Here is a 25,903-nt window from a genome sequence, read left to right as displayed (position 1 = left end):
GGAAGGCAGTTGTCTAATTGTGCTGCCAGTGGTGTACTACTGTTGCGAGGTACAGCAAACTACCATGTATTTTCATGCCGTGGCACAGGCAGGACTGCCAGTGTTGTAATAAAAGGCGGCAGTGCGTCATACACGCCTGAGTTTTGTATCCGTGGCAGTCACATGTTTTCGTGTTCGTGGCTCGGCTGCTTAACGCGTCGGCAGCCTTGCGCGTTGCCGCTTTTGGCCGACACCAGCACAGCTTCATCAAGTTTTGAAGCGTGTGCAGTGAGAGTGTTGGTGCACACTTGAGACATCCTGATCCACCACTCAAATCAGTGACAACCTACTACTAGTAGTACAACTGTTGACCTGCCTCAAGCTTAGATCGGCTGCTTCAAGACAACTACCACCAACACTGCCACCACCAGTAGCACCACTGTGGGGAGCGATAGCCGATCTTACCTCGACTACCTCTCCTACCCTCTGCTTCCCTTGTTCACCTGCCGAGCAAGACGCAGCTGATGCCTTGGATTCTCTGCCTTGTACTGCTTCATTCCTCAGGTGGATATATATCACCCGGCATTCTGCTAGTCTCCTGAAGACTTCTTGTCCCTCTACTACTGACCCAACCTCCCACTGATCTTGTCTAGCAAAAATGCCTCGCAAGAAAGCCTCCTCCCCGGCTCCCAGCCTTTCCTTGTCGGGTATTGCTATCACTTTTGCTTCCTACTCACCCACTGTTCATTCCTATCTTGAGGAGAAGACCGTCCAGCAGGTAAAGGGCGACATCGCCGAGTGCGGTGGCAGCTACACCCCTCGGATCGATCTATGCTCTCATTTCGTCGCTAGTCAAGATCAGTACGACAGAAAGCTCAAACGCGTCGTCGATGCTGTGGCCAATACCGACGTGGTCATCGTCAGTTATGACTGGCTGGTGGCTTCGCTCAAATCAAAGACACCTGTCAGCACCGATGGGCACGTCCTTGTCCCGGCTGGTGCTGATAGTGACGGCGACGCCGAGAGTGATACAGACACTCAGCTCCCCAAGAACCCAACCACACCTCTGAAGCGTCGGCGACAAGATGATGATGATGACGATGAACAGGATCTCGCGCTCACCAAGAAAGCAAAACTTTGTATTCCGGCTCCATTTCCGACTATTGGTGATGAAGCAGAAGACGATGAGGAAGACACAGCGATTGCTAAACAACCAACGATCAATGTCCCTGTGGACAAATTCAACAGCAAGCATGTGGAGGGACACCGTGTTTATGTCAGCGACAACGGAGTCCCTTATGATGCCACGCTCACCTACTCCCATTCTTACCATAACAACAACAAGTTTTACAGGATGCAGCTATTGGTCAACACAGAGACTAATAAATACCACTGCCACTGCCGCTATGGCCGCGTCGGCGACAATGGACAATCAAGGGTGCTTGGGAACGGTACGTTGGCAAATGCCATTCGCGAGTTCGAGAAAAAGTTCAAAGAGAAAAACGGCAATGTCTGGGAACACCGAAATAAGCCTCCGGGTCCACACAAATACACCTACATCGAGATGAATTACGAAGCTTCTGACGACGAAGAGGAACAAGATGACGATCAGCAACCAACTCCGCAGTCCAAGCGGGCCAACAAAGTCAAGGATGTGCCGAAGATCGAGAGCAAGCTGCCAGAGAGTGTGCAACGTCTGATGAATCTCATCTTCAATAACAAACTGTTTGAGAGCATCATGGTTGACCTCGATTATGACTCAAAACGCATGCCGCTCGGGAAGCTTAGCAAGAAGACTCTTCTCCAAGGCTATGAGGTCTTGAAGGAGCTTGCGACTCTGATTGCAAATCCGGCTCCTGTGTCTTTGTCCTACAGCATAGATATCGAGAGGAAAAGCAACAAGTATTTCTCGCTCGTCCCACACGTTGTCGGTCGCAAATCGGTCCCGGTTTTATCCACATTGGGTCTCATTAAGGCGAGTGACTCCGAAAAACTCCCTCTTTTGTGCTTTTTCCATCTGGTAAGCAGGCTGACGATATTTCTTCTAGCGCGAGATCGAGTTGTTGGAAGCCTTGACAGACATGCAGTTGGCGAACGAGATCATGAAGGCAGCAAATATCGACAAGCCCACCAAGCAGGAGAGACTCCACGTCATTGATCGACAATATGAGAAACTCGGCTTGCGGGAGATGACGCCTGTCAAGAACAACACCATGGAGTATCTTGAGATATTGAACTATTTGAGACACTCGGTGGGTAACACTCACGGTTACAAATATCAACTCGAGGATGTTTTTCGCATCGAGCGTGACGGCGAAGCGGACCGGTTGAATAGCTCACCGTATGCGAAGCTCGGTCGAAAGAGTGATCGGCGTCTCCTGTGGCATGGCTCGCGGTGCACCAATTTCGGCGGTATTCTCAGTCAAGGTTTGCGAATTGCACCACCGGAAGCACCGTCGTCGGGCTACATGTTTGGAAAGGGCGTCTATCTGGCGGATATGAGTAGCAAGAGTGCAGGCTACTGTTTCCACACCAACAGTGGCGGCACCGCACTGTTGCTGCTCTGCGAAGCCGAGCTGGGAGCCGATCCATTGCGACTAGCCCACTCTGATTACGATGCAGGAGAACGAGCAAAGAAAGCCGGAAGTATCTCCACCTTTGGCATGGGCCGAACCGTGCCGCAGCGTTGGAAGGATGCCTCGTGCATTCACCAGGGGTTGAAGGGTGTTAAAATGCCTGATGTTGTCACGAAACCTGCCGGCCCGTCTTCTGAACCCAACGCCTCGCTGCTTTACAACGAGTACATTGTCTACGACGTCGCTCAGATCAAGCTTCGATATCTGCTGCGAGTCCGGATTAATTGACGACCACGTTGCAGTTACAACCGAGCCAGTCGAATGTTTCCAGTCACGACTCACCCCGAGCTTTGTTCTGTGTCTTTTTTTTCTCTACTTCAGCAACAGCATTGAAGCGTTGGGTCCGACTAACTTCAGTGAGTGGTCACGCACGCCGACTCACTTGGCCTCGAGATGGTTCGACCAATGAATGTCTCGCTCACATGGAGACCCGAGAACAACCCAAAACTTGTCATGATGTGGCAGCAGCAGACACCTTCATGGACCACAGCACCTTGATCATCGGCGAGCACACCACTCAGAGCTAGGTGGGATAAGTTGGCTGGCTAGCTTTCATCACAAACAGCACAGTCAATGGGTGACATGAAGTCCTTTTTATTCTCTCCTGGTTCCCAGCACAATTCGTATTGTTCCTGTTTGTTTCGTTGATCCTATTTTGCTTGCTCTTGTTCTTCTGCCGCCGCTCTTTGGTACTATTGTATTCCTGCTTTCTGTTTTTGACCCTCGTTGGTGGTCTTATTGTACGTCGTAAAATTTGAAAGTTTGGAATCTGAGCGAGAAACCCCAATTTGTTCCATCATTTATCGTTCGATGGCTCTAACATAACCATTCCTAGCCATGCAAGTATTCATTAGAAGGAAGTCTCGGACAGTATATGTATGTATCGAAGAGGATGATGATTTAAGAATTGATATACCCTTTGAGAATGATTCAGCAATATATTCATTCACTCCGTCAACTCCATTCTATGTATTCCCCTTTGCTTGTCATTTATTGATTGTGTTCTTTTGTTCTACAGTACAGCCGAAAAGCAAGGAAGGAGCCCCTCCATTGCAGGGTAGATAGTAGGTACTTGTACAAGGCAAGACACTTCGGGACTAGATGAATATCTTTGTCCTTTTCCAGAGCTTTTTTTGGTTTATCTGAAATACAATACACCATCCGATTCGGCCATCCATTCATCCGGTCGGGGCCATCCCGTTCAGCCAGCAGTGGCTGCAGTGCTTCGCACTATGTCCTCCGAATTCAGAAAGCAAGAGCCAGCTAGCTACTTCGATCGACGACGCAGTTAGAGGCAGAGCAGCAGCTTTCATGGATAAAAATGACGGTGACGCTGAGAGTCATGATGTGAGCATCCATTCATCCATCCCACCGCCATCCCATTTCATCTTAACCATAGAGCATCAAGTTCCGGCTATCCAGACCAACATGTACGGCGGCGGCGGCGGCGGCGATGATGCGAGGACCGGCGGCAAGTCTTCCATTCCCATCCCACCGACAGGGCATTCAAGCCACCACCGGCAGTGCGCGTCGATCCATGATGCGGATATGTCTCTTCACCGTCGACGCTGTCTCGTGGTGGTCGTCGGGGCAGGGAGTGCTGCTGTTGGCGCCGTCGTCCACGGCTCTTTTGTTGTTCTTGTTGAAAAGGCCGTTGATGAGGCTGAGAGCGTCGTTGAGCAGAGTGGTTACGGTGTTGCCGCCGTTGTTGTTGGTATTTCCATTGGCGTTGGTGTTGCCGTTTCCGTTGGCGCTGGTGGTACCAGTGTTGGTGTTGCCATTGCTGTTCTTATTGCCATTGCCATTGGTCTTGGAGGTGTTGCCGTTGTTGTTGTTGTTGTTCTTGCCATTGCCATTTCCGCTGGTAGTGGTGGTGCCGTTGTTGGAGGTGGCGGAGGTGGTACTGGCTGCGGCAGTGGCATCTGCGGTGCTGTTGGAGTTTGCGGCAGCAGCAGCGTTGGCGGAAGTAGTGGAGTTGGAGTTGGAAGTGTTGGCATTTGCGTTGTTGTTGTTGTTCTTGTTCTTGCCGGTGCTGTTCTTGTTGGTGTTGGTGTTGGAGTTCTTGTAAGCGTTGCCGTTGGTAGTGGTAGTGGCAGTGGTTGTGCTGTTTCCAGTTGTGTCTGCGTTTGCATTGGCGTTGGCATTTGCGTTGTTGTTGTTGTTGTTGTTGTTGTTGTTGTTGTTGTTGTTGTTGTTGTTGTTGTTGTTGTTGTTATTCTTGTGCTTTTTGCCGTTTCCGTTGCCGGTGGTGTTTCCGTTTCCATTTGCGTTGGTGTTCTTGTTGGTGTTACCAGTTGTGTTGCCGTTGCCATTGCCATTTCCGTTGGTGTTCTTGTTGGTCTTACCAGTGGTGTTACCGTTACCGTTACCATTGCTGTTGTTATTGTTGTTGCCATTGCCATTCTTGTTTCCGTTATTGCCATTGTTGTTCGATCCGGTAGTATCTGTCGAAGTGGCATTTGCGTCTGTGGCGGCGGCAGCGGCAGCAGAATCAACAGCTGTAGCAGTGGCGCTCGCAACGGCGGCTGCGGCAGCGTCATCGGTCACACTCGCAGCAGTGGCGGTACCATTGGCTGCTGCGATGGCTGCGGCATCAGCAGCGGCTGTGGAAGCGGCAGCAGTGTCGCTCGCGCTGGAAGCCACGGCGCCAGCATCTCCATTGTTGTTCTTGTTCTGTTTGTTGTCGTCCTGGGTGTGGCGCTTGTAACCAGGAGGGACCGTAACAACGTAACCCGAGACGGCGGGGACAAAGATATTGGGAACGGCCACGAGGGCACTCAAGGCAAATGAATGGTGGTTGTCCAGCAGCTGTACATGAGCAAAAACCGATGGCAAGACGAAGAGTGAGAGGGACAAGAGAGCGGCGAGGAATCGGGCCATGATTGAGTTTTTGTGATCGATCGGAAAGTGATTTCTGATGGAAAAAGGGAGGGACAACCTGTGCCTAGCTGAAAGGATTGAAAACCGACAAGCGTCTCTTTTAAAACAGGGCGCTGAACTGCGAGGGAATGAAAACCAGGACCGGCCTGTCAGTGTAGAGAAAGAGATAGATAGGCGCAGGAATGAATGGGGAGAGAAAGAACAAGAAGACCAGACTCGACGAAGATGCCAATTCATATAGGAAAAAGTAACGGCTTCGTAGCGGGCGAGAATTGCCCTTGCTCAACGTTGACCGGGATGTTCGTCTGATGCACGGCTTGACACGGACAGCACCACTTTTCTCTCACTGTTTAAGCTGCATCGCTGCAGACCACCAAAGGACGAACCGAGTCTGACCGCAGCAGGACCCTTGCAGACTGTAGACTTTTCGCACCGTGGTAAACAAATGGTGTGATAGGGACACCGTGACGAAGAAATGGATAGTTTGGTAGGACCCCAGCAAGGGATGGACATTGCCTATTCGAGACAGATACATCCTTGCAACTTGTCTGATCGTGCGAGTGATGAGGCAGAGACAGTATGGGTACAGCTGCCACGTCCATGGCAAGGGTCTGGATTGGTCGAGAGTCCAAGCCTTGAGACAAGGGGCGTTTGAAACGTGGGGAGCGACAAGGCTGAGGATCTCGGATGCCCGGGAACTTGAAACCTGACGCGCAAACCGTTGCAACGACAAGTCTGGTCCTTTCTTGCCAAATACTCTAGTCCTATGAGGAGGGCTAACGGCAGTATTGGGACATTGGCGCACCGTTACAGCGGCTTGACTCCGTGCTAGTGATCATCATTGTAGTCGTCATAATGTGTAGGGCAAAAGGCGCGAGGCGATTTTCGTGATAACTAAGTTTTGCTGCATCGCTAATGGGTATCTCGTGTCTCGTCAAGAAATTCTGTTGTACATGATGTTACAATTCGTGGCCAATCAGTCGCCACCGAGTCTGCGGCCAGCGCCTCTACCGCCCCAACTACCTGTGAAGCCGCTGGTCCAGCCACGACTCTGTTGTGGAGGGACAGGCGGTCCAGGTCTAAAGGCACTGCCGTATGCTCTATGAGTGAAGGCACTTCTGTCGGCTCCGAAAAACCGCTTGATCGCCGCCGGAGTTTGAATATAATTCCTTCCGCCTTGGAAGGTCGGGTAAAGCCTTGTGAGGAAAACGTACAGGTGTGCAGCGACAACACCCATGCCTTGTTGCAGCGCTGCCTGTGGGCCACCCATAATCAAGGTGAGCGTGAGCATAGCCCAGGGCAGAAACTCCACCGGGATCTGGACAATGACAAAGTGGGCTCTCTGGCCACGGTTGTCCTGTGCAAAGGTGTAAATAAAAGCGAGGAGTAAGGCTTGGGTGAAGATGACGCCTCCCAACAGTAAGCCTCCAGTCGCCTGTGATAGAGTCAGTAAGTCGAACTCTCCAGGCACGAAATTGGTGATTTCGTCAAAACAGTATATATATCTGTCGATGTGGTTTTGGAATGTAGGAGGCATAAACCGCCATGCGCAAATTGATGTATCACGAACAGCTTTCTCAATACAGCCCCCACCATGCCTGCACCACATACAGTCCTTTTGACAGATTGCGAATGATGGATCTGTATGCGCCGCAGGGGTAATCTCCCTCGTTTCCAGGAACCGCTTCAGCTAGGAGAGCGCTGGGCGGGCAGATATGCGAGGTGTAATAGTAGACGACAAAGCAGGTGGGAGGGTCGGGTATGCACAACAAGAAACGCTTACCAGGATGATGATAGAAACAAAGGCAACGTAAATGAAGAAGTCTCCTGGTTGACTGAACCGTGGGGAGTTGAGTTCCAGCCCAGAAGCGTAAGTCCACACTTCACACTGTTAGAACAGAGCCATATCTCTCAAGAAGAGACACAGTGGCTTACTGAAATAAAGGTCGAAGACGAAAGAGAAGCCGCCTCCAGTCAAGATGAAAGAAGAAAGCAAGCGCCAGAGCTCAGGGGGGAACTTGAAGACAAACGACGGGTGGAATATGATCCACATGGGACTGAGGAGACCTGAGTGTACAAGAGCAGACTCTACAAACATGGCAGCCACAATGGTCCTGGGAATCAGGTCAGCATAACAAGCTTTGCAGAAGAAGGGATGAATGAGAAGGAGTACTAACCTGGTGACTGGAGGGGCACTCCAAAACCTGTCCATGATATCGACGCCAGTACTCATCCAGCGAGTAGCATCAAGACATCAAGAGAGATAAATCCCAAGACTGCAAGCAGCAGTAATAAATAGCTGGGAATGTTGACACTGTGTTCAACTACGACAGCTCGACCTGGAGTTTTGCGTTGGAGAACTTCAAAAGAAAACGGTGGACAAAATAGAACATGCTGCGCTATCACCGAAGGAGACAAGATGCCAAGGGCGGTAGAGACTAGGACCAATGCAGACTAGTGGCCAAATTCACGCAGCTCCGCACGAGACTCGCTGAAAATGAACTTTTTCCAACCATCGCATTTCACGGCGATTGATTGCATCTGCCTTTGCCGCGGGACCTTGTATTCGCTATATTGCGGCAGCTTTACACGCGTACCCGATATCAAAAGCCTCCAGCTAGGTGTTCTCATCCAGAGTTGCACCCAGGACCGCTCTGCGACTGGAAAAGAGTCGGGCAATACCATCATCCGCCGGCCGCCTCCAATTCCACCCGACGACAATATCTGATCGCCAAAGATGGCGCAGGTCCAGAAGATCGAGCAGGGCGATTTCAGCATCAAGCCTGAAAATTCCACGCCTGCCATCCCTACCTCGGAGTGGCCTCTGCTGCTCAAGAACTACGATAAATGTGGGTGTTTGAACGAACGTCTAGTTCAGCCGGTAGCAAAACAGCTAATTGCTTTTCTGTCAAACAGTACTCGTCCGAACTGGTCACTTCACTCCTATCCCTTGTGGCTGCACGCCGCTGAAGCGCGACATCAAATCCTACATCTCGTCCGGCGTGATCAACCTTGACAAGCCCTCGAACCCATCCAGTCACGAAGTCGTTGCGTGGGTCAAGCGCATTCTCCGAGTAGAGAAGACCGGACATAGCGGCACACTCGACCCCAAGGTGACAGGATGTTTGATTGTGTGCATCGACCGAGCCACGCGGTTGGTGAAATCCCAGCAAGGTGCTGGAAAGGAATACGTCTGCGTCATCCGATTACACGACCGGTTACCAGGAGGCGAGGCCCAGTTTGCGCGAGCCCTGGAGACCTTGACCGGTGCTTTGTTCCAGCGACCTCCGTTGATTTCGGCCGTCAAGCGACAACTCCGTATCCGAACGATCCACGAGAGCAAGCTGTATGAATTCGACAACGACCGTCACCTCGGCGTGTTCTGGGTCAGCTGTGAAGCCGGAACCTACATCCGAACGCTGTGCGTGCATCTCGGCCTGCTTTTGGGAGTCGGCGCACACATGCAAGAATTGCGGAGAGTACGAAGCGGAGCCATGGACGAATCCAAGGGCATGGTCACTTTGCACGACGTCCTCGACGCTCAGTGGATGATGGACAACAACCGAGACGAGTCGTACCTGCGGAAAGTCATTTCGCCCCTCGAGAGCCTGCTCACCACGTACAAGAGGATCGTCGTCAAGGACAGCGCCGTCAACGCCGTCTGCTACGGTGCCAAACTGATGATTCCCGGTCTCCTCCGCTTCGAGGCCGGCATCGAAGTCCACGAAGAAGTCGTCCTGATGACCACCAAGGGCGAAGCCATCGCCATCGGTATCGCGCAGATGTCCACCGTCGAGCTTTCGACGTGCGACCACGGTGTCGTCGCCAAGGTCAAGAGATGTATTATGGAAAGAGACTTGTATCCTCGCCGATGGGGCATGGGTCCTGTGGCACTGGAGAAGAAGAAGTTGAAGTCTGATGGGAAACTCGATGTAAGTGTTCTGGTTTGGCCTTAACCTCCTCCACAACGGTAATACTAACCATCCCGTCTTCGTTGCAGAAATATGGCCGTCCCAACGAAGCCACCCCGGCCAAATGGCAAGAGCAATACACCGACTACAACGCACCACTCACAGCCGAAGGCACCGCTGCCGCCCCGGTCCAGGAAAAGACCTCGCAGTCTGATGTCCTGGCCGCTCCGCCCGTAGCCCCGAACGGCGAGACAGCCGAGTCCATGGACCTGGACACCAGCACCGCAGCCGCGACTACCAACGGCGACGCTCCTGCTGCTGAGGGCCCCAAGGACGCCAAGGAGAAGGACAAGAAGCGCAAGAAGCACGACGGGGAGACGCCCGAAGAGCGCGCCGAGCGGAAACGGAGGAAGAAGGAAAAGAAGGAGAAGAAGGAGAAGCGCAAGAGCGCCGCCAGCAAGGCCGACGACAGCGATGACAGCGACTAAGCGCTGCCCTGTCCGTCTCGTATCATGTGTTTTTGTGTGCTTGTCTTTTCTACGGTTGCTGGTGTAAAAGGATATCTGTGTTTGTTGGTGTGCAAGTAGTAGTACTATTATCTCCCTTAGTATGAGCTGGTTTGGCTTTGGCTACGGATGTGGATATGGACATGGAAAATGAATTTCGAATTGAAATTGAGATTCTCAGATCAATAAAAATTGGAAATCTCCGCTGTTGTTGCTGCTGCACTGAAAGTGCCTCCATCGGGCCTCAACTGCCATGCAATAATACGATAGGCCAACCCGGCGCCCAAATCATGCCATAGCATTTCGTGAAACGTAGGGTCAAAGGATAAAAAAAGGTAGAGATCTTCAAGAAAACAGGCAAGCTGAAACACCACATGACATTTCTCAACCCTCAGAAGCGCCATAACAACGCTCGTCATGTCATGTCATACTAGTAGTATATGGAATATGTGAAGAGAAATATCAATTATGGTCAATAAAATATCAAAACAGCATCCCGTCCTGCACAGGTACATATAATATGCTTCGTGTGGTCGCTCAGGGCACTCATTAGCTGGTCTTCTGTTCAAGCCTGTCCTGGAACTGTGGGTGCAACTCCGAAGTGAAGTACCCAAGACCAACATACTGCTGACCGGCTGAGGCAGGCCAGAGGCTCTGATTGTAGGTTGGGAAAATGGACCACTGTGGTTGATGAAACCCGTACCCGCCTTCCGCTCGTACCCAACAAGTACAGACCTTCCAGATGCTTGCATGCAACAGGCGTAAATAAACGGGACAGCGAGTGAACAGGCAGAAGTCGCTTTTGCGGCTGTAAAGAATGCAGAATCGAGTCGTCAGACGTGGCGTGATAGGAACGACAGGCCAAGGACCGGTCTTTCCAGGTAAGAGAAGATTGCCTGCCAGGAATCTCACATAGAATCAATCGAATGCCGCATGAATCGGCCTCTCGTGATCACACGTGTATCCTTCCGAGTGTCGAAGATTGTAATGCAATATCTGAGCCAAACCTGGTCTTTGCGCTCACTTTTGGGAGAAATCGCTTCATTAGAGTCGTACTCGTGACCGGTAGCACGAGTGGGTGCGTCGAGTCGTATAGTATCCTTGTGGGCAGAACGGACATACATAAGGCGAACCGTAGCGCCTCGCAAACGGAAAATGGGGTACAAGGGCTAATAACCCTCCTCGCCGGCTTTGCACACTTTAATCTCTCTGCCCCATTCCGACTTCAGGACTTGCGAGGCGGTGATGCGACGGCTAGGATTGGGATCGAGGATGGAATAGATGACATTTCGACAGCGCGCCTGTTGTTGCATCCCGTTAGTGTTGTCTCCTAGCAATCATAGAAGTGCACTTACCCTGTGTAAAGTCTCGATCGGGGCGTACCCGTCTTCGTCTCTTCGGCCTTCTAGATACCGTTCGTAGAACTCGTCTTCCTCTTTACGGGCGACTCTCCAAAGATGCCGTCCGGTCCGCATGGCCATGTAGATGACTCCGCAAGCCCAGACATCGACAGCTCGAGGATCGAATTCACCCCCTTGGTATTCTTCTGGAGCGATATAAGGAGCACTGCCGCAGAGGCCGGCTGTCATGTGGGCCTCTTTCTCCCAAGCCATCCGAAAACACTCGCCATTCCCAAAGTCGGTAATTTTCAGTGCACCATGGGTGGTCAACAGAAGATTTTCGGGTTTGAGGTCTCGATGCGCCACGCCCATTTCGTGCATGTATTCGACACCGCGCATTAGCTGCTTGAAGAAGCAGTCGGCTTCGGCCACCTGAAGAGTACCGGCGGCCAGGATAAGGGTGTAGAGGTCTCCGCCAGCGCAATATTCCATCACTTCGCAGTAATCGCCCTTGGCGTCTTGAAGAAGGTCAAGCGTGTGAATGACGTTAGGATGCCGGAGGGAGGACGAGATGCAAAACTCGCTGGTCAGGCGTTTCTGATATTTCTTTGAGGTTTCTTGTGGGCGACGCCGAAACTCCTTGACAGCGTAAAGTAGTTCTCCGCCAGTCGAGTTGGGATCGGGTTTGTGTGATATTCTGACAATGCCGAACGCGCCTCGACCGACGATTTCCTGACACTTGCCATATTTCTCGACCAGATTTGCTGACGCATTGGGACCACCCTTCTTTTCACTGGCCAGGCTGTCTCGTTCGGACCTCAGCTGATCAACCCACGATGACATGAGCGAGAGCTGCTGGTCACCACCATCTTGATCTCTTTTCTTACCGCCGCCGAGGAAATCGCGGAGCATGTCGGATAACTTCTCCTGCCGCTTCGCCGACTTGAGATGATGTGTGTGAGAGCCATCTTCTGCCATTTCAAAGCGCTTGTAGGTAGCATAGGTCCCGTCGGATTGAACTTCGCCTTTGTTTTTCTCCTTGGCAACTCCCAGTATGGTCATTTTCCTGCCGTCCTTTTGGTCGGCAGAAGATTGTCTGCCTGGCGCAGGCCTAGACGGGTTACCGTTGGCGTTCTCAGGACGAGCATCGGGAGAGGCCTCTTTCGACACTTCTCTGGAAGTGATGACATCCTTCTGGCTCTGGTCCTGCCGAGAGAACATTCGGGTGAGACGAGACGTCATTTTGGGCTTCTTTGCAGGCGCAGCCGGTTGCACAGACGAGGGGGCAGCGGTGGACACGGCGGCGCCATTCACCGAAAGGCGACCCGTGTCCTCCGCCAGTCGTGTTACCGAAGCTGCATCATCCTGTGAACCTGTCGAACGAGCTACCGAAGGCGAGGGCGATGTGATTTGGGTAGGGGTGTCTGAGCGATTCATGTGAATGGCGGGAAGAGGCGGGGGGTATGGGAGTTGGGCAAGCAGCCCCTGGGGTATCTCTAGACAACTAGTGGCGGTAGATACGGTATGGTGTCTTGTGGAACAGTGCAGGGGAGATTGGTAGAGAGCGATGCTGCAGGATATGTAGAGCGCGTAGGTGGTGATTTTATTCTTTGTATCCTCCTAGAATCTCGGAGGGCTTTTGGTGTTGTTTGGCAGGAGGAAGAGGAACGTGCTGCTAAGGATAGCTTAGGTGTGGCAAGGAGATAAAATTGGCCAGAATCTGGGGAGTGCGAGGTGTGTGTGCGGTAAATCGTGGAAGGCGGCGCGGATGGCTTATGCAGTGCAGTGATGGAATCTGGTTCGTAAGGGATTTGCGATCAAGAGGCACCGAGTTTGCTGGACCTTTTTGGAAGCACGAGTTGGCACTGCTACTGGTAGTGGTGCTGGAGTGCCAGTGCCGAGGGGCAGGGGACAGAGGACAGGGGCCCGAGGGCGGCGGACGACGGGCGGTGGCAGTGCGTTTGTGTTGGTTGGAGTTCCAAGTTGTGGTGGTCGTGGCGGTTCAAGATGTGTGGGAGGACTCAGATGACAGGCGGTGGAAGAGGGTCTGCAAGCTTTTCTCTTGTGGCTTGGGCTTCCCGCGTCGTGGTTCGGTGGCAGCGACACAGTCAGGGCTGAGTTTGGGTGTGAGTACTTTGTAATAATGCTGAGCAGGTCAGCCCGTCGTGGATAGATGCAGTGCAGCTGAGGATCGATGGCGATGGCTCGATGGCCTGGTGACGATGCTACTGGACTCGATTGACGAGTGGTAGTGGTAGTAGAGGGATGCTGTAGGGCCAGACGAGATGGCAGTCCAATTACTGTAATGCCCGCAGGTTGTGGGCGCAGGAAATCACAGGCACGCGGCGGTGGGAATCGCGATGCTTTCGAGATGCTGACCAATCTTACTCGAGGTGTGCCAGTGACGCCAGCAGCTCAAGGTGCCCTTGGCCGACCGTCGGATGATGTCCTGCAACTTCAACCTGGCACTTTCATTCGAGGAGATTCGAGAAGCTGACGAAAGCACACTGCACACTGTCGGAGGATGATGATTGTGAGTGTCGAACGGCACGGCACGGTAGTGCTTGGTGCTGCAAGTGTTCGTTTTGGTCTACGATCAGCTCAAGCTTACTCCCGCGAATGCTGCTCTGAAAGTTATGGGCTGCGTTATGGGTGGGTGGATGGTTGAAGTATCGGCTGAGGGAGTTGGAGTCGAAACGGTCAGTGAACTTGAGGTGCAGTGCAGCTGATGATGGCAGACTTCGTGCGGTGTCAGGTACCCGATATCTACGGGCACTGTGCGGCCATGACACCCGTTGTTTGTAAGTTGCTGACTATCCCAAAGCACTATACCCTGATTGATGCAGTACTTGTCTGAGCGCACTGCGAGAATAGCAGCATATAACGACCACAGCACCATAAATCAAGTCAGATATATGCCTGAGATTGAGCCAGTGCTGCCTGTGGTCATGGTGGTGACGGCCGCAGTCTCCGTCTCACTGTCAGAGATCCGTCGGTGACCCAGTCCACAGTAACTGCAGTGGATGCAATAGTGAGCAATAATCCATGGTAGATTCCTTAGGTGGTGGTTGGAAGCTAAACAAGAACAATAATAGGCGCTGTCACTGTCTAGAGCCGCCTATGAGAAGCCTATAAGACCCCAAGCGGTGAGGACAGGACTGTGGCATATTATGCGCAGAACAACAAAGATTGGGCTTACATTTGTGTCGTTCATGTTATCTGTCTCCTTTCTTGAGCCAACTCTTGGAGCAATAGTTGGATATTGTAGAGTTAGAGACGACCTTGGCTGGCGTTTGTCTAAGCAGTCTCTTATTAATATTCTGATGATTCCAAAGGTAGGGGAGGTAATAGCAGGAGAGTTCACACACACACACACACACACACACACATATATATATATATATATCTGATACACGAACGCCTTGCGTCTAACACTATGCCTGGACTGCACCGCCCTGCATATTGCTCACCTCAATATCCTGGACAGCGCAATATACTGGTACAGTACCTATGTCAACGACGGCAGATTATCTACAAACAGTTCAATTTGTGCGGTGAACACTGCAGCTTCGACCTCGTCCACCGTCCCCATTTCCACTACTGTCTGCTGCAAGTTCCTTAGGTAGGTGCCAGCCATCCGGACTATTCCAGCACACCGCTTCCTCAATCGCCGGATGCCCCATCAGCTTGATTGTAGTGCATGCTGCACTGTGCTGTATGCGCTGTTCAATGCCCCCTCAGGGACACCAGCTCTAGCATCGAACGGTGCCAGTGCCTTCGCCGACATGGAAGCATGTGCTTTTCCATCGTCGACTGTTGATGACGACTAACCCCCCTGGAGCACGGCCAAAGTTACACGGCATTCAGATGCCTGCATGAATACGCGCATCAGGTGTGTAACAAAGGCATGACTGGGTGCCGGGTGCGATATAGGCCAAGAGAAACTGGCTCGCAGCGTCATCATCATCACCGCATGCCCATTTACCGACAGCTACATATCCTCGATTCAACACGGTACTCGTGTCGGCCCTCAGCAGATCGTCGACCAGCATGCTTGTTCGATTCGGTTATCCTCCGTCCTGCTCCGCTTAAGTGTTGCTGCGCCAAAGAGAGCCATTCCTCCGCGTTGGAGGAGGGCCGTAGAAGTCAATGTTTGGCAACGGATTCATGTCTGTCGCGATTTCCCGGACCTGTCCTGAGGATCTGCCGGCACCAGATGCCACATCAGAGATACTTCATCGGTAAGACATCTTCGCGACCATCCATTTGCTTACACTTCCTATCAACCCGCTGCAGGTTACCGATGCAGTGGCGAGGGTGCCAGGGGCCGAGCTTCCACGCTCGAACATGGCATGGTTGACAACTTGACACTATGGCCGGTTGTGCGACGTCTCTAGTCCAGACCCCCTGGCCCAAGCTGCTGTATCGGTGCCACCGCTGATTGCCGGATATGCATCATGCTCGATACAATATTGTCTTTCGAGCCTTTATAACCACTCGATGGAGCACGAGTGACGGGATATTTGCCCAAAGCCACGAACTTCATGGTCTGAAATGGACTACTTCTTTCGGTTGGGCATTGTGCAGACGGGAAGTTGCCGTTGCCAGGCAAGCAGGGTGAGCGTCGGCGATATTCTTCCAGCCTCGTGGCATGTGAAAAACGGGATTGATTCCAATGCAAATGCCATGAACTGTGGATGAGTCAGTGTCACGCCGGGTCTCGAGTACTGTCCTTCCGCTGTGCTTCAGATCACACCCTGAGCCGTGTTCGTCAATATCTGCGCTGGCGGCTGGCAGAATATGTGACAAGATATGATTACTCGTTAGGGGTTGAGCGAGGAGCAATTTGGATGCCCATGCATGAACATGATAATCACATGGTCCTCAATTTCAAGCTAGGGATGAGTTTGCTTTACGGCGGCTGTCGCTCGTAAGTACAGGTAGAAGATTCAGTAAAGGCGTGCGACAGAGGAGCACTCAGAAGAAACCAAATATTGGAATCAGTGGCCGCTTTCTCACGAAGTGTTATACTCTAATCCTATATATCCAACACCGGCTGCACGGCCATTGATTCAAAATGTTGCTAGACAAGAATGGGCTTCAGGCGTCGAACAGAGTTCATCAAAATATTTGCAAATTAGACAAACGCTGTCCCCACCTACTATATCCTATGGGCGGGCTAAGAAAATGAACATAGAGTACTCCGCGGTAACAAAAGCAATATTTACGTTGTGGATAACAAGATTTCTGTAGCTATTGTACTATACACAATACTGACACAACAGTCGCCCAGCGATTATCCTGAGAAGTCTCTATTGTTCCATTGTAATGAGCAAGTGAAGTTGAACTGAGAAGACACTCAATAGTCAATAGAGAAGATGAATAGTAAAGCAGTAGGGGGCTAAAGCGGGCCAGTCTGTCACCAACCCTATCAATCTGTGCTCACACATTCCGCCGCTATAAGGATTTCACGTGACCTCATTCGGATTAACTCTTTCTCTTTTGTGTCTACGTCATCAACCATGGAACAACGTTTGACCGAAGCCTGGGCGGTGCGGCAGCAGTGGCTGCAGTACCTGGAGAGGTACAACCCCTTCGAGGCGAGCACCAACGGCGCCATCAACACCCTCTTTATCCTCCTAAACGTTGTCGAATCAGGCCCAACTATCCTCGAGAACGCCGCCGACTACAACGCGAGGATCGAGCTCTGCCACCGTCTGTTCCGGAACCAGCGAAATGTCGTGGGCAGGCTTCAAGAAGAATGTGAACCGCGCAACGACGCAGGTCATGATGAAGACTGGTAAGGCACCCTAAGATCGTCATTCACTTTGCCTTTGCTTTAGCACTAACTTCTTCATCACTTAGGCCACGTCGAGCGGACGAACGACCGAGACTACGAAGTCGAAGAGAGGTGGGCTTGACCAACCGATCTGACCCGGTAACCTCATATACTGACTTGGATTGGCAGGCGATACAGAACCATGGAATCAGCAGCGAATCGATTGCAGAAAGAAGCGAAGGGGTACCTCGACAGCCTACGGGGTAAGTACATATCGGGTGCAGTCCACATCAAACTGGCACAATTCCACTAACACCCGATCTATCCAGCAATGACCGCATCGCAAATGAGGATAGCCGAGACAATCGACGCATTCTACGGAGACGCGGGCACCAGAGATGGTGTCTCTCGATCTTACAAGCAGGCAGTAGAGGACCTGGATGCAGAGACGATCAAAGCCCTGGACGGGCCATACAGGTAGAACCGCCCTCGAGAGGTATGCGGCCGACCAAGCGAAACTGACCGTCTTATTTCACAGAGCGACAGTCCTGGAGCCGATCAGCCGGTTCTGCGCGTACTTCCCGGACATCAACGAATGCATCAAGAAACGCAACAACAAGCTCCTCGACTACGATTCCATGCGGTCCAAGGTCAAGAGACTGGTGGAGAAACCAGACAAAGACGTAACGAAACTGCCGCGAGCAGAGAAAGAGGCCGAAATGGCGAAACAAGCTTACGAGCAACTGAACGAGCAACTACTCGACGAACTACCTCAACTCATCGACATGCGAGTCCCATATTTGGACCCCAGTTTTGAAGCTCTTGTCAAGATCCAACTGAGATTTTGCGCCGAAGCATACAGTCGAATGGCCCAAGTTCAGCAATATTTGGACCCTGACACAAGAGAACAATACGCCAGGGGTGACTTGGACAATCGTGTCGAACAGGTACTCTCCGAGATTAGAGACCTCACTATTGCTGGCACGGTCTGAACGACGTTGCTCTTCTTATCAGTTGTTGCTTTTTCCGATTCCCCCCTTTTCGCCTTACTTCACTTTTACACTTGCTCACACTTTTTTCTTTCCGGTGGAGTACCATGATCAACAAACATGCGCACATGGGGAGACATGCATTCAACGAGACGCCAATTGGCTGGATGAAGGATGGTTGCTTGGTGCTGAACTTGGAGTGTCATGACGTGCTCTACAGATTACGCATAGCGTCGGCGTCGTCAAGGCGGCGGAGGAGCTAGAATAGGTAGTCCAGCTCGCACTGGGAGAGAGGGTCACAAGAAGACCCCGAATGAACAGACATCGGAAAGAACAATTGGACTGCATTCAATGCTTTAGCACTGCTTATTTTCTTTGCCTGGTTTGTGACATGAAGACTCGACAATGCGAAGGGGAGATGCCCCAGTATTACAGCCTTTCCTAGTGTTTTTTGACTGGGAGCGTTTATTGAAACCTGCCTCATGTCGCAGAAATTGAGACTGGCTCGAGAAACGGCACAGGTTACTAGTACAGCTCTTGTTCGATACCTGAGCCCGCGCACAGCTACTAATACTAGGTGGTACTCGAAGTGGACAAATGTACAGCTGACCGAATTCCTTTTATGACAAGCTATTCTGTTTCTTTTGTTTAGCGAGGTATAACCAGGATTTTGACTCATTGTGTATATAACAAACTTAAATCGCTCCCAACTCCTTCAACTTGGCAATCAAGCCATCAACATCCTCGACCTTGCCACCACCCTGTCTCACGGGCGGCTCCTCGACCTTGAGGGTCTTGAGGCGAGGCTTCGCATCGACGCCATAGTCAGCCAGGGACTTCTTCTCGAGCTTCTTCTTCTTCGCTTTCATGATATTGGGCAAGCTGGCATAGCGGGGCTCGTTTAGTCTCAGATCGGTAGTGATGATCATGGGAAGTTTGGCGCGCAGGGTCTCGACACCACCATCGACCTCGCGCGTGACTGTGACCTCGTCATCCTTGATCTCGACCTTGCTCGCCTGCGTGGCCTGGGGCCAGTTCAGCAGGCCCGCGAGCATCTGACCCGTCTGGCCGGAGTCGTCGTCGATGGCCTGCTTCCCCAAAATAATCAGGTTGGATTTTTCTTGTTCAGCGATGGCCTTGAGCAGCTTGGCCACCCCCAACGGCTCCAGCGGCTTGTCCTCGGGCACGTCGACGTGGATGGAGCGGTCGGCGCCCATGGCCATGGCCGTCCGCAGCGTGTCGGAGCACTTTGCCGGCCCTGCGCTCACCGCCAGAATCTCTTCAACGGGTTGCTTGCGTTCGCGGAGTCGGACCGCTTCCTCGATCGAAAGTTCGTCGAACGGATTCAGCGAGTGTTTGACCCCCGAGGTTTCGACGCCGGTCTTGTCTGACTTGACGCGCGGTTTGACCTGCCAGAATTGAGATCTCGTTGTCAGTAAACCGTGCCCCCGTGTCCTACTAGTAGCTTGTACCAGCCAGGCCAGCTATACAGGACTAGTAGTATATTATAGCCGGTTGCTGCTGGGTTGCAGAATGGAATAGAAATTCGAACTTACAGCGTAGTCAATGACTCGCTTCACCGGGACAAGAATCCTCAGCTTGTTAGACATGGTTCCTTTGCTTTGCTTTGCTTGTGGTGCCCGACAACAGTAGCCTCGATGTACAGCCAAAATATCTATCCCCCAGTCCCTCAGCTCAATGTACTGGTGCTGTAGTCCAACCAAGAGTGACGGTGACAGTGATGGCGAAGCCTCGGCAGGACAGGAGGAAGTAAAGCTTCTGTTCAAGATAGTAGTTGCTTGTGCGAGGTAGCAGCAGCCGTTATATGGCGCTTTGGAATGAATATATGAACAACTTTGGCCTGGGCTTCACCTTGGTTGCAAACTCGCACTGCGTGGTGCAGTACTTTGTGTATGGTCTGGGGAAGAAGCACTGCACTGGCAGCACCGTAATCGGAACCAGTCTCCCGGCCGTGGTCGGTTCCGAATCTAAGCGATCATCGACCGCAACAGTCTCGGACATCTCTCGCGGGGTCCTCCTTCCCTCGGTCAACAGATTATCACGTGCTGTTGCTCAGCTCCGCAAGTGTGATATTATGTAAGCCCATTGTTTTCACGTGCACTGCACTGCACTGCCCTGCACGTGCGCCGCATCAGTCTTGGCAAACGCCAAGCCCGCACGCAAAATCTGAGGACGCTGCCCACTCGCCCTGGCGCAGGGTACCTGTATGTAACTGATGCTTTTCGCCTCTACTTGAACCTCACCCACCATCAACAACTTGAAGTCTCGCCATTCGAAACGAACCAGTTCGTCAAGATGCCGGTACGTCTGTCGCAAAACGCGTTGCCTCTCAAACTCATACTCAGCACCGCGACCTTGTCGAGTCTCCCATCGCAACCGCTCCCGTGGGGGTTGTGGTCAGATCCTTCGAAAGTCGTCGACTGGAGAAATAATTTTGATCAGCCAGCACCCCTGCGACATGGGCGGTCCAACCTTCTGAGATCGAGCAAAAAGAAGACGAACAATGAGCATTCAGCTAACTAGATACCATTCAAACAGAGCCACAAGTCTTTCCGTACCAAGGTCAAGCTGGCCAAGGCCCAGAAGCAGAACCGACCGATTCCGCAATGGATCCGATTGAGAACCGGCAACACCATCAGGTCAGAAGATACTTCCCGCTTTCCAAACACTAGAGAAATACTATACGCAACACGAGATGATTCTGGCATACAACATTTGGAGGCTTCGAGTTACTGACAGTTGGATCACAATTTACAGATACAATGCCAAGAGGAGGCACTGGCGCAAGACTAGACTCGGAATCTAGATGCATCTCATCTCAACCCATCCTGTTCGATGCGACGACAAGACACTCTCCTCACAACTCCCACCACCCAATCCCGAAAGTCAATGATTATCGCTATCATCGCCTTACCACTCGGTCTTGTGGAGGGGTAGGAATGGACGCGTTGCAATGGCTGAAAGGAAGTTTGTGATTGCTGGTCGCTAGGTGTTATCGAGCAGGAAAGCTGGAATGGTGGGCAGGAATCGAGGCGCGGATGACATGAAACGAATGCCGATTCATTTTTCTTCAGTTCCGATTCCTGAATACTCTCCAAAAATGGGATCCTTGATTGTGAGCGGAAGAGCATCTGTTACCGTAACTCACTGCCGCGAGAATCAATCAGTACGAAAAGGAGCAGCAATATTCCAAATCCTGAATCATTCACAGAATGTGCTTGTTACGTGCACAGCAAGTTTCCCTGTCAGTTTTTTGGATCTCCAAAATCTGTTCGCTCGCATGACTCCGATTGTTTCACTACTAGTATCTGTGAGTTCTCTGCCGAGACTCGAGACCATGACTGATGTAGGGCCTTCCCTCGTACAATGTGGTCTGCAATCATATAATCATAGCACTGCTCCTCGTGTGGACCGATAGTTTGATTGCTGTTATCGGCCTGCGTCCCGGCGCACAGGATTCGAGTCTTGTCGTATTTGAGCATGCATGCAACTAAAAAGCACTTTCTTGGGCCCAGCAGGATAAATCACTACCAACCGAACTCCATTCCCATAGCCCGTGCTGAGGTCATCATCATTCACCGCAACGCCACACCATGACTGTTTTTGAAGCTACGCATTGTCGGATGTCTTCAGCGGCTGCTGGAAGCGTCAGCATCAAGACCATCCAAGTAATAGGCGAACAACTCACTCTTCGGCCCATTCATTCTCGCGCCTGATCTGGTCTTCTTCCTCCGGAGTGAAGTCGTTTTGAATGTTGAACGTCTTTCGGATTTCTTCTGGCGACTTCCCCTTGATCATGTTGGCCACGGTCTTGCAGCCGACATCTAGTAGGGCCTTGATATCGAGGTAGTTGGCAGCCTAGACTATGTCAGCTCTCCACCTCCTGTTGCTGGGCAGCAGGTGCGACATACTAGAATGATTTCAAAGAGCATCTCTTGGTCGACTTGCATGAACTTTTGGTCCCATTCGTCAATGTCTGTGGATTTCTTGCGAGAGTCCGAGTCATCTTCGTTGGTGGAGGGTGGGTCGTTCTTGTGGTGAGTGCACCATTCGATCACTTTCTTAAGGACTGCGGCGTTGACATTGGGAATAGGAATAGGTTCTTCCATGGCCTCTTCACCGAGATCACCGACCATGTTCTTGATGAGGATCGATCTTTCGGCGACATCCCGATCTGTATTATATTAGTGACCACCGACCAGACAAATGGAAGACTATGGCGATGGCGATGGCGTACCAACGACAATCTCTTCACCGTCAGAACTCGACAGTGTCAACGGCTTGCTGGAAGACATGGCTGCGTCAAGAAGCGGGGTTCGCAGGCGAGAAGTACTAGTATGTGAGAGTCTGTGAAGGTCGGCCTGATCTCAGAAGGATTAGAGACGTGTCCCAGAATGTAGGCGACGGGGTAAAAGTGTAAGAACGAGATGATGGTAGGCACAGAAGGATGAAGTGGTGGTAAAGGATAAGGTACGTCGCAGAGAGTTGGTAGTGGCTGAGGACCAGGCCGGCGGCAACTCAAGCTGAGAGCAGCGCACTGGCTTGGCAGAGTCAAGTCGTTCCAGCCTTCAGGTTCACGCCCGCATCGGCCCTTCCTCCACTACTGATAGTATGTCATGTCTGCAGCGAGTTTCTTTCTGCAGGTACAAACAACGCAACAGGCGGCTAGAGAGTAGAGCCACTTACCTGGCTTGTTTAACGGCAGGTTTATGCTCTGGTAACGGCGGCGATCGGGTTGAAGGGAGGGAACTTCTTCCAGTAGAGGTTTGACGTCGTCTTTTATGTCTGTAAACAGGAGCAACAGTGAAATAGGTAGATAATTTGGCCCTTGGCAGTTGGCAGCTTCTTCTGTGAAGTACTAACACACCGGCGACAGAATAGGCAACAATACAGCCTTATACAACAATGAAATTCACCTTATAGAACTTGAATGTCATTACCAGGCTGCCTCCCCATTGTCCCTCTCCCGCAACCAGCCACATTTCGCCCTACAGGTCCAGCACGTGATGTGGCGCCAACTGTTACCGCTTGCGACTCGCGCAGCTCCACTTCCCGGATTCTGCAGTGGAAGAAGGTTCACAGGAAGTGACGCGGCGCAGGTGACAATCAATCTATTCAAGTTGTATAACAAATATATCAACATCGCTATCTGGCGCCCAGTCTCCGTCCTTCTTCACTGGCTACAGGACAGCACTCCTCCCTTATCTGCCTCTCCATTTGCTCAAACACAGACGGAGACTTCCGACACTCCTTTGGCCTTCACCATCATTTATCCATCCATCGTTTGCGCACTTGACTCGGCACGCGTCCGAAACGCGCTCGACTCACCATTCTGTGGCCTACGATTGAGAATGAGCCTGAAAGAGCCAGCCCTATCTGTTTTGAGGGCAATGACAGAGCCGAAGTCCTATCCTTCGCGGTGAATGAGACAAGGATGTGGCGGCTTGTATACCTGGTCCTGTTCTTTGTCCGCATCTACTTTGCGCTCTCTCCGAGTTATCTTCACCCGGACGAGATCTTTCAGGGTCCGGAACCGATTGCTGGTATTGCGCGGATTGTCCTTCAGCGATGAACGTGTATTGACTGGTCCGTAGGCTATACCTTTTCTTATCCCACCCAGCATACGTGGGAATGGACGTCCTCCCACCCCATCCGCAGTGTCTTCCCTCTCTGGCCTGTTTATGGCCTGCCGATGGTTTTGTTGAAGTGGATCGGGGCGCAAGATGAAGATGGCCTCGTCAGCCCTGCGGCGATATACTATACCTTGCGCCTCGTCATGTTCATGCTCAGCTTTGTGCTCGAAGATTGGGCAGTTCATGATTTGGTCCGGTCTCCGCGCCATAGGAAACAGGCGGTCCTCCTAGTCACATCATCGTATGTGACGTGGACCTTTCAAAGTCACACCTTTTCAAATTCTGTCGAGACTCTGCTTGTCCTATGGAGTCTGATTGTTTTAGAGCGGATCGTGAGTGAGAATGTAGGTCCCATGCTTACCCTCAATGTCAATTGATCGATAGACTAATGTCAGTGACAGAAGCGATCAGCCATTGCCTCCAGCGTTGTGTTAGGCTTCCTCGTTGTATTCGGAACCTTTAACAGAATTACTTTTCCCGCTTTTCTCGTGATACCCGGCATACAGTTGTTGCCACACTTTTGGAACAGGTGAGGCTCCGAATAAGCCTGACCAAGGCTACCGAGAATTGCTACCACGATACTAATGCCCTCTATAGACCCTTTTGCTTTCTTGCCATGGCCCTCTCAGGGCTCTTTTGGACCCTGGTAGCCGTCATCGTTGACACGGCATACTTTTCTGGACCTGCCGCCACCAAGTCGTTTGGTGCTTTGTACCACCACGTCCGGCACGCTCCTGTTTTAACACCACTAAACAACCTACTGTACAATACTCAAACGGCCAACCTGGCACAACATGGCATCCATCCGCACTACCAACACCTTGTTGCCAATCTACCACAACTTCTCGGGCCGGCCCTTGTGGTTCTCATTGCTTCCGCCTACCCTTTCAACCTCCGCATCCTCAAAACGATGCTAAGCAACACCCGCTTGTCCTCTGCGCTCACGGGGACGTTGGTATTGAGCATCATTCCGCATCAGGAACCACGCTTCTTGCTCCCGACCGTGCCCTTACTCCTCAGCTGCATCCGTCTCCCTACCTCTCAGAAGTGGCGCAGAATCTTCTTGATCAGCTGGGCTGCGTTCAACATTGCACTCGCGACACTCATGGGAGTCTACCACCAAGGCGGCGTGATACCAATGCAGCTGGACGTGCCGTCTATTGTCGTCCAATCCCTCAACACCACCCACTCCGCCGCTCACAATATCGAAGTCTTTTGGTGGAAGACCTACCCACCCCCAAACTTCCTTCTAGGCAATGAACCCCTGCACCCGGCCACCAACAAATCTCTCAACATCTCGACCGTGCCTCTCATGGGCTTCCCGCAGCGCGAACTCGTCTTCATGTTGATGCAGCACATGCCGACCTGCGACCCGTCGCTGGTCGAACGCCTGGTTTTGCACAAGGAGAAAACCGACGTTTTCGTCGTCGCTCCCTTGGCTGCATGGCGCCTCGAGGGTTACGACCAATACCCGCCCGTGTCCAACTTCAGCTTCTCGGTCTCCTTCGACGTCCCCCCCGCCAGCCTGACCATGACCAATCTCGCGACCTACCGAAAACACGTGAACCTCGACGATATGGACTTCGCCGACGGTGGTGTCATGCCTACGCTGGAAAGGGTGGTGGGCAGACGCGGGCTAGGCATCTGGAGAGTGGACAAGGACTGCCGCCATGTCGTGATCGTTGCCGAGTCCACCCAATGAGCATGGAAATAGTGCCATCCCAGTACAATACTAGTAAACTGATAAGAGAGGTTCTGGCCATCCTTGAGGCTAATGAGCCGGCAGCAGTATGTCTGCCTGTCCTTTTCGTTCATTGAAACTGCGCTATTAATGGTGCTACTGCTGCTGCTGGTCCTCCAGGTGAAACTGTATCTTAGAAACATGCACGATAAACCACGGTGAACAGGCTCTAGTGTGTGGTAATGAATGCTCTAATGGTTAGGTTGTAGAACAGGGAACAAGCTAAAGGTATTGGTTGGCGGTTCTTTCATTCTTGGATCTACAGACTGACCAGCTGAGCTTTGTGTTCAGTTCCACTGCTCGTCCTCGCTGCTCCTGATCGCATGAAAACTTGTTTGTTAAACCATGATAAGCACTGGGCATTGGGCTGTCCTGTCCTCTCCTGTTCGTCCGTTGTCGAACGACATGCTATGTGAAAGGGGATAATGACACAGTGAAAAAGGGGAAGTGGCTGACTGGGCGCGCAGGGCAGGAGAAAACCCGGGTGG

The 25,903-nt window shown here is 51.9% G+C and overlaps 12 protein-coding genes across 14 annotated transcripts; 7 read left to right on the top strand and 5 right to left on the bottom strand.

Annotated features, from left to right (window-relative positions):
- Window positions 1-275: 275 nt before the first annotated feature.
- On the top strand, window positions 276-3,569 carry HMPREF1120_05088 (poly [ADP-ribose] polymerase). Its single transcript, XM_009159249.1, has 2 exons — window positions 276-1,954; window positions 2,028-3,569. The coding sequence occupies exons 1-2, from the start codon at window positions 638-640 to the stop codon at window positions 2,841-2,843; spliced, it is 2,133 nt and encodes a 710-aa protein (XP_009157497.1). The 5' UTR covers window positions 276-637; the 3' UTR covers window positions 2,844-3,569.
- A 552-nt stretch (window positions 3,570-4,121) lies between these two features.
- HMPREF1120_05087 (uncharacterized protein) lies at window positions 4,122-5,495 on the bottom strand (the record flags this gene model as incomplete). The annotated part of the gene is made up of 1 exon (XM_009159248.1): window positions 4,122-5,495. One exon carries the CDS (start codon window positions 5,493-5,495, stop codon window positions 4,122-4,124), a length of 1,374 nt encoding a protein of 457 aa, XP_009157496.1.
- A 976-nt stretch (window positions 5,496-6,471) lies between these two features.
- Window positions 6,472-7,707, bottom strand: HMPREF1120_05086 (uncharacterized protein; the record flags this gene model as incomplete). The annotated part of the gene is made up of 4 exons (XM_009159247.1): window positions 6,472-6,930; window positions 7,279-7,376; window positions 7,431-7,609; window positions 7,673-7,707. 4 exons carry the CDS (start codon window positions 7,705-7,707, stop codon window positions 6,472-6,474), a joined length of 771 nt encoding a protein of 256 aa, XP_009157495.1.
- A 294-nt stretch (window positions 7,708-8,001) lies between these two features.
- HMPREF1120_05085 (centromere/microtubule-binding protein cbf5) lies at window positions 8,002-10,284 on the top strand. Its single transcript, XM_009159246.1, has 3 exons — window positions 8,002-8,344; window positions 8,412-9,427; window positions 9,496-10,284. Exons 1-3 carry the CDS (start codon window positions 8,233-8,235, stop codon window positions 9,892-9,894), a joined length of 1,527 nt encoding a protein of 508 aa, XP_009157494.1. The 5' UTR covers window positions 8,002-8,232; the 3' UTR covers window positions 9,895-10,284.
- Window positions 9,985-14,611, bottom strand: HMPREF1120_05083 (protein-serine/threonine kinase). Its single transcript, XM_009159244.1, has 3 exons — window positions 14,452-14,611; window positions 11,268-14,266; window positions 9,985-11,213 (listed from the first exon to the last, which is right to left on the bottom strand). The coding sequence occupies exons 2-3, from the start codon at window positions 12,687-12,689 to the stop codon at window positions 11,082-11,084; spliced, it is 1,554 nt and encodes a 517-aa protein (XP_009157492.1). The 5' UTR covers window positions 12,690-14,266; window positions 14,452-14,611; the 3' UTR covers window positions 9,985-11,081.
- HMPREF1120_05084 (uncharacterized protein) lies at window positions 12,812-13,668 on the top strand. Its single transcript, XM_009159245.1, has one exon. The coding sequence runs from the start codon at window positions 13,028-13,030 to the stop codon at window positions 13,391-13,393; it is 366 nt and encodes a 121-aa protein (XP_009157493.1). The 5' UTR covers window positions 12,812-13,027; the 3' UTR covers window positions 13,394-13,668.
- On the top strand, window positions 13,672-16,336 carry HMPREF1120_05082. Of its 2 annotated transcripts, XM_009159243.1 has the most exons (3): window positions 13,672-14,053; window positions 14,127-14,283; window positions 14,348-16,336. In XM_009159243.1, exon 3 carries the CDS (start codon window positions 15,160-15,162, stop codon window positions 15,610-15,612), a length of 453 nt encoding a protein of 150 aa, XP_009157491.1. In that variant the 5' UTR covers window positions 13,672-14,053; window positions 14,127-14,283; window positions 14,348-15,159; the 3' UTR covers window positions 15,613-16,336. The 2 variants fall into 2 exon arrangements, with proteins under 2 accessions (XP_009157491.1, XP_009157490.1); XM_009159242.1 differs by having other exon boundaries at window positions 13,672-14,283.
- A 466-nt stretch (window positions 16,337-16,802) lies between these two features.
- HMPREF1120_05081 (protein hob3) lies at window positions 16,803-18,645 on the top strand. Its single transcript, XM_009159241.1, has 5 exons — window positions 16,803-17,052; window positions 17,118-17,163; window positions 17,221-17,294; window positions 17,361-17,508; window positions 17,570-18,645. The coding sequence occupies exons 1-5, from the start codon at window positions 16,989-16,991 to the stop codon at window positions 18,021-18,023; spliced, it is 786 nt and encodes a 261-aa protein (XP_009157489.1). The 5' UTR covers window positions 16,803-16,988; the 3' UTR covers window positions 18,024-18,645.
- Window positions 18,358-20,048, bottom strand: HMPREF1120_05080 (electron transfer flavoprotein beta subunit). The gene is made up of 2 exons (XM_009159240.1): window positions 19,577-20,048; window positions 18,358-19,429 (listed from the first exon to the last, which is right to left on the bottom strand). The coding sequence occupies exons 1-2, from the start codon at window positions 19,628-19,630 to the stop codon at window positions 18,716-18,718; spliced, it is 768 nt and encodes a 255-aa protein (XP_009157488.1). The 5' UTR covers window positions 19,631-20,048; the 3' UTR covers window positions 18,358-18,715.
- A 175-nt stretch (window positions 20,049-20,223) lies between these two features.
- HMPREF1120_05079 (uncharacterized protein) lies at window positions 20,224-21,539 on the top strand. Its single transcript, XM_009159239.1, has 3 exons — window positions 20,224-20,342; window positions 20,580-20,680; window positions 20,799-21,539. The coding sequence occupies exon 3, from the start codon at window positions 21,055-21,057 to the stop codon at window positions 21,457-21,459; it is 405 nt and encodes a 134-aa protein (XP_009157487.1). The 5' UTR covers window positions 20,224-20,342; window positions 20,580-20,680; window positions 20,799-21,054; the 3' UTR covers window positions 21,460-21,539.
- Window positions 21,080-22,972, bottom strand: HMPREF1120_05078. 2 transcript variants are annotated; one of them, XM_009159238.1, is made up of 5 exons: window positions 22,728-22,972; window positions 22,279-22,402; window positions 21,953-22,215; window positions 21,730-21,899; window positions 21,080-21,677 (listed from the first exon to the last, which is right to left on the bottom strand). In XM_009159238.1, the coding sequence occupies exons 2-5, from the start codon at window positions 22,334-22,336 to the stop codon at window positions 21,671-21,673; spliced, it is 498 nt and encodes a 165-aa protein (XP_009157486.1). In that variant the 5' UTR covers window positions 22,337-22,402; window positions 22,728-22,972; the 3' UTR covers window positions 21,080-21,670. The 2 variants fall into 2 exon arrangements, with proteins under 2 accessions (XP_009157486.1, XP_009157485.1); XM_009159237.1 differs by having other exon boundaries at window positions 22,279-22,749.
- HMPREF1120_05077 (alpha 1,2-mannosyltransferase Smp3) lies at window positions 22,659-25,820 on the top strand. The gene is made up of 4 exons (XM_009159236.1): window positions 22,659-23,584; window positions 23,636-24,018; window positions 24,076-24,203; window positions 24,272-25,820. Exons 1-4 carry the CDS (start codon window positions 23,476-23,478, stop codon window positions 25,374-25,376), a joined length of 1,725 nt encoding a protein of 574 aa, XP_009157484.1. The 5' UTR covers window positions 22,659-23,475; the 3' UTR covers window positions 25,377-25,820.
- Window positions 25,821-25,903: the final 83 nt, after the last annotated feature.

The sequence above is a fragment of the Exophiala dermatitidis genome, assembly GCF_000230625.1.
Source record: "Exophiala dermatitidis NIH/UT8656 unplaced genomic scaffold supercont1.4, whole genome shotgun sequence".
Classification (NCBI taxonomy): Eukaryota; Fungi; Ascomycota; class Eurotiomycetes; order Chaetothyriales; family Herpotrichiellaceae; genus Exophiala; species Exophiala dermatitidis.
This window is presented reverse-complemented; position numbering and strand designations above follow the sequence as displayed.

Excerpts from the sequence above, each read along its gene's own strand:
- HMPREF1120_05088 (XM_009159249.1), top strand. The coding sequence starts at position 638 with ATGCCTCGCAAGAAAGCCTCCTCCCCGGCTCCCAGCCTTTCCTTGTCG. Across the intron at positions 1,955-2,027 it reads CCACATTGGGTCTCATTAAG|CGCGAGATCGAGTTGTTGGA; the intron begins GCGAGTGACTCC and ends TATTTCTTCTAG.
- HMPREF1120_05085 (XM_009159246.1), top strand. The coding sequence starts at position 8,233 with ATGGCGCAGGTCCAGAAGATCGAGCAGGGCGATTTCAGCATCAAGCCT. Across the intron at positions 8,345-8,411 it reads GCTCAAGAACTACGATAAAT|TACTCGTCCGAACTGGTCAC; the intron begins GTGGGTGTTTGA and ends TCTGTCAAACAG. Across the intron at positions 9,428-9,495 it reads AGTCTGATGGGAAACTCGAT|AAATATGGCCGTCCCAACGA; the intron begins GTAAGTGTTCTG and ends TCTTCGTTGCAG.
- HMPREF1120_05083 (XM_009159244.1), bottom strand. The coding sequence starts at position 12,689 with ATGAATCGCTCAGACACCCCTACCCAAATCACATCGCCCTCGCCTTCG. Across the intron at positions 11,214-11,267 it reads CGATCGAGACTTTACACAGG|GCGCGCTGTCGAAATGTCAT; the intron begins GTAAGTGCACTT and ends ATGCAACAACAG.
- HMPREF1120_05084 (XM_009159245.1), top strand. The coding sequence starts at position 13,028 with ATGCAGTGCAGTGATGGAATCTGGTTCGTAAGGGATTTGCGATCAAGA.
- HMPREF1120_05082 (XM_009159243.1), top strand. The coding sequence starts at position 15,160 with ATGACTGGGTGCCGGGTGCGATATAGGCCAAGAGAAACTGGCTCGCAG.
- HMPREF1120_05081 (XM_009159241.1), top strand. The coding sequence starts at position 16,989 with ATGTCGTGGGCAGGCTTCAAGAAGAATGTGAACCGCGCAACGACGCAG. Across the intron at positions 17,164-17,220 it reads GACTACGAAGTCGAAGAGAG|GCGATACAGAACCATGGAAT; the intron begins GTGGGCTTGACC and ends TTGGATTGGCAG. Across the intron at positions 17,295-17,360 it reads GTACCTCGACAGCCTACGGG|CAATGACCGCATCGCAAATG; the intron begins GTAAGTACATAT and ends CGATCTATCCAG.
- HMPREF1120_05080 (XM_009159240.1), bottom strand. The coding sequence starts at position 19,630 with ATGTCTAACAAGCTGAGGATTCTTGTCCCGGTGAAGCGAGTCATTGAC. Across the intron at positions 19,430-19,576 it reads AGCGAGTCATTGACTACGCT|GTCAAACCGCGCGTCAAGTC; the intron begins GTAAGTTCGAAT and ends CAATTCTGGCAG.
- HMPREF1120_05079 (XM_009159239.1), top strand. The coding sequence starts at position 21,055 with ATGGTGGGCAGGAATCGAGGCGCGGATGACATGAAACGAATGCCGATT.
- HMPREF1120_05078 (XM_009159238.1), bottom strand. The coding sequence starts at position 22,336 with ATGTCTTCCAGCAAGCCGTTGACACTGTCGAGTTCTGACGGTGAAGAG. Across the intron at positions 22,216-22,278 it reads CGGTGAAGAGATTGTCGTTG|ATCGGGATGTCGCCGAAAGA; the intron begins GTACGCCATCGC and ends AATATAATACAG. Across the intron at positions 21,900-21,952 it reads TGCTCTTTGAAATCATTCTA|GCTGCCAACTACCTCGATAT; the intron begins GTATGTCGCACC and ends GACATAGTCTAG.
- HMPREF1120_05077 (XM_009159236.1), top strand. The coding sequence starts at position 23,476 with ATGTGGCGGCTTGTATACCTGGTCCTGTTCTTTGTCCGCATCTACTTT. Across the intron at positions 24,019-24,075 it reads AGCGGATCGTGAGTGAGAAT|AAGCGATCAGCCATTGCCTC; the intron begins GTAGGTCCCATG and ends TGTCAGTGACAG. Across the intron at positions 24,204-24,271 it reads TTGCCACACTTTTGGAACAG|ACCCTTTTGCTTTCTTGCCA; the intron begins GTGAGGCTCCGA and ends TGCCCTCTATAG.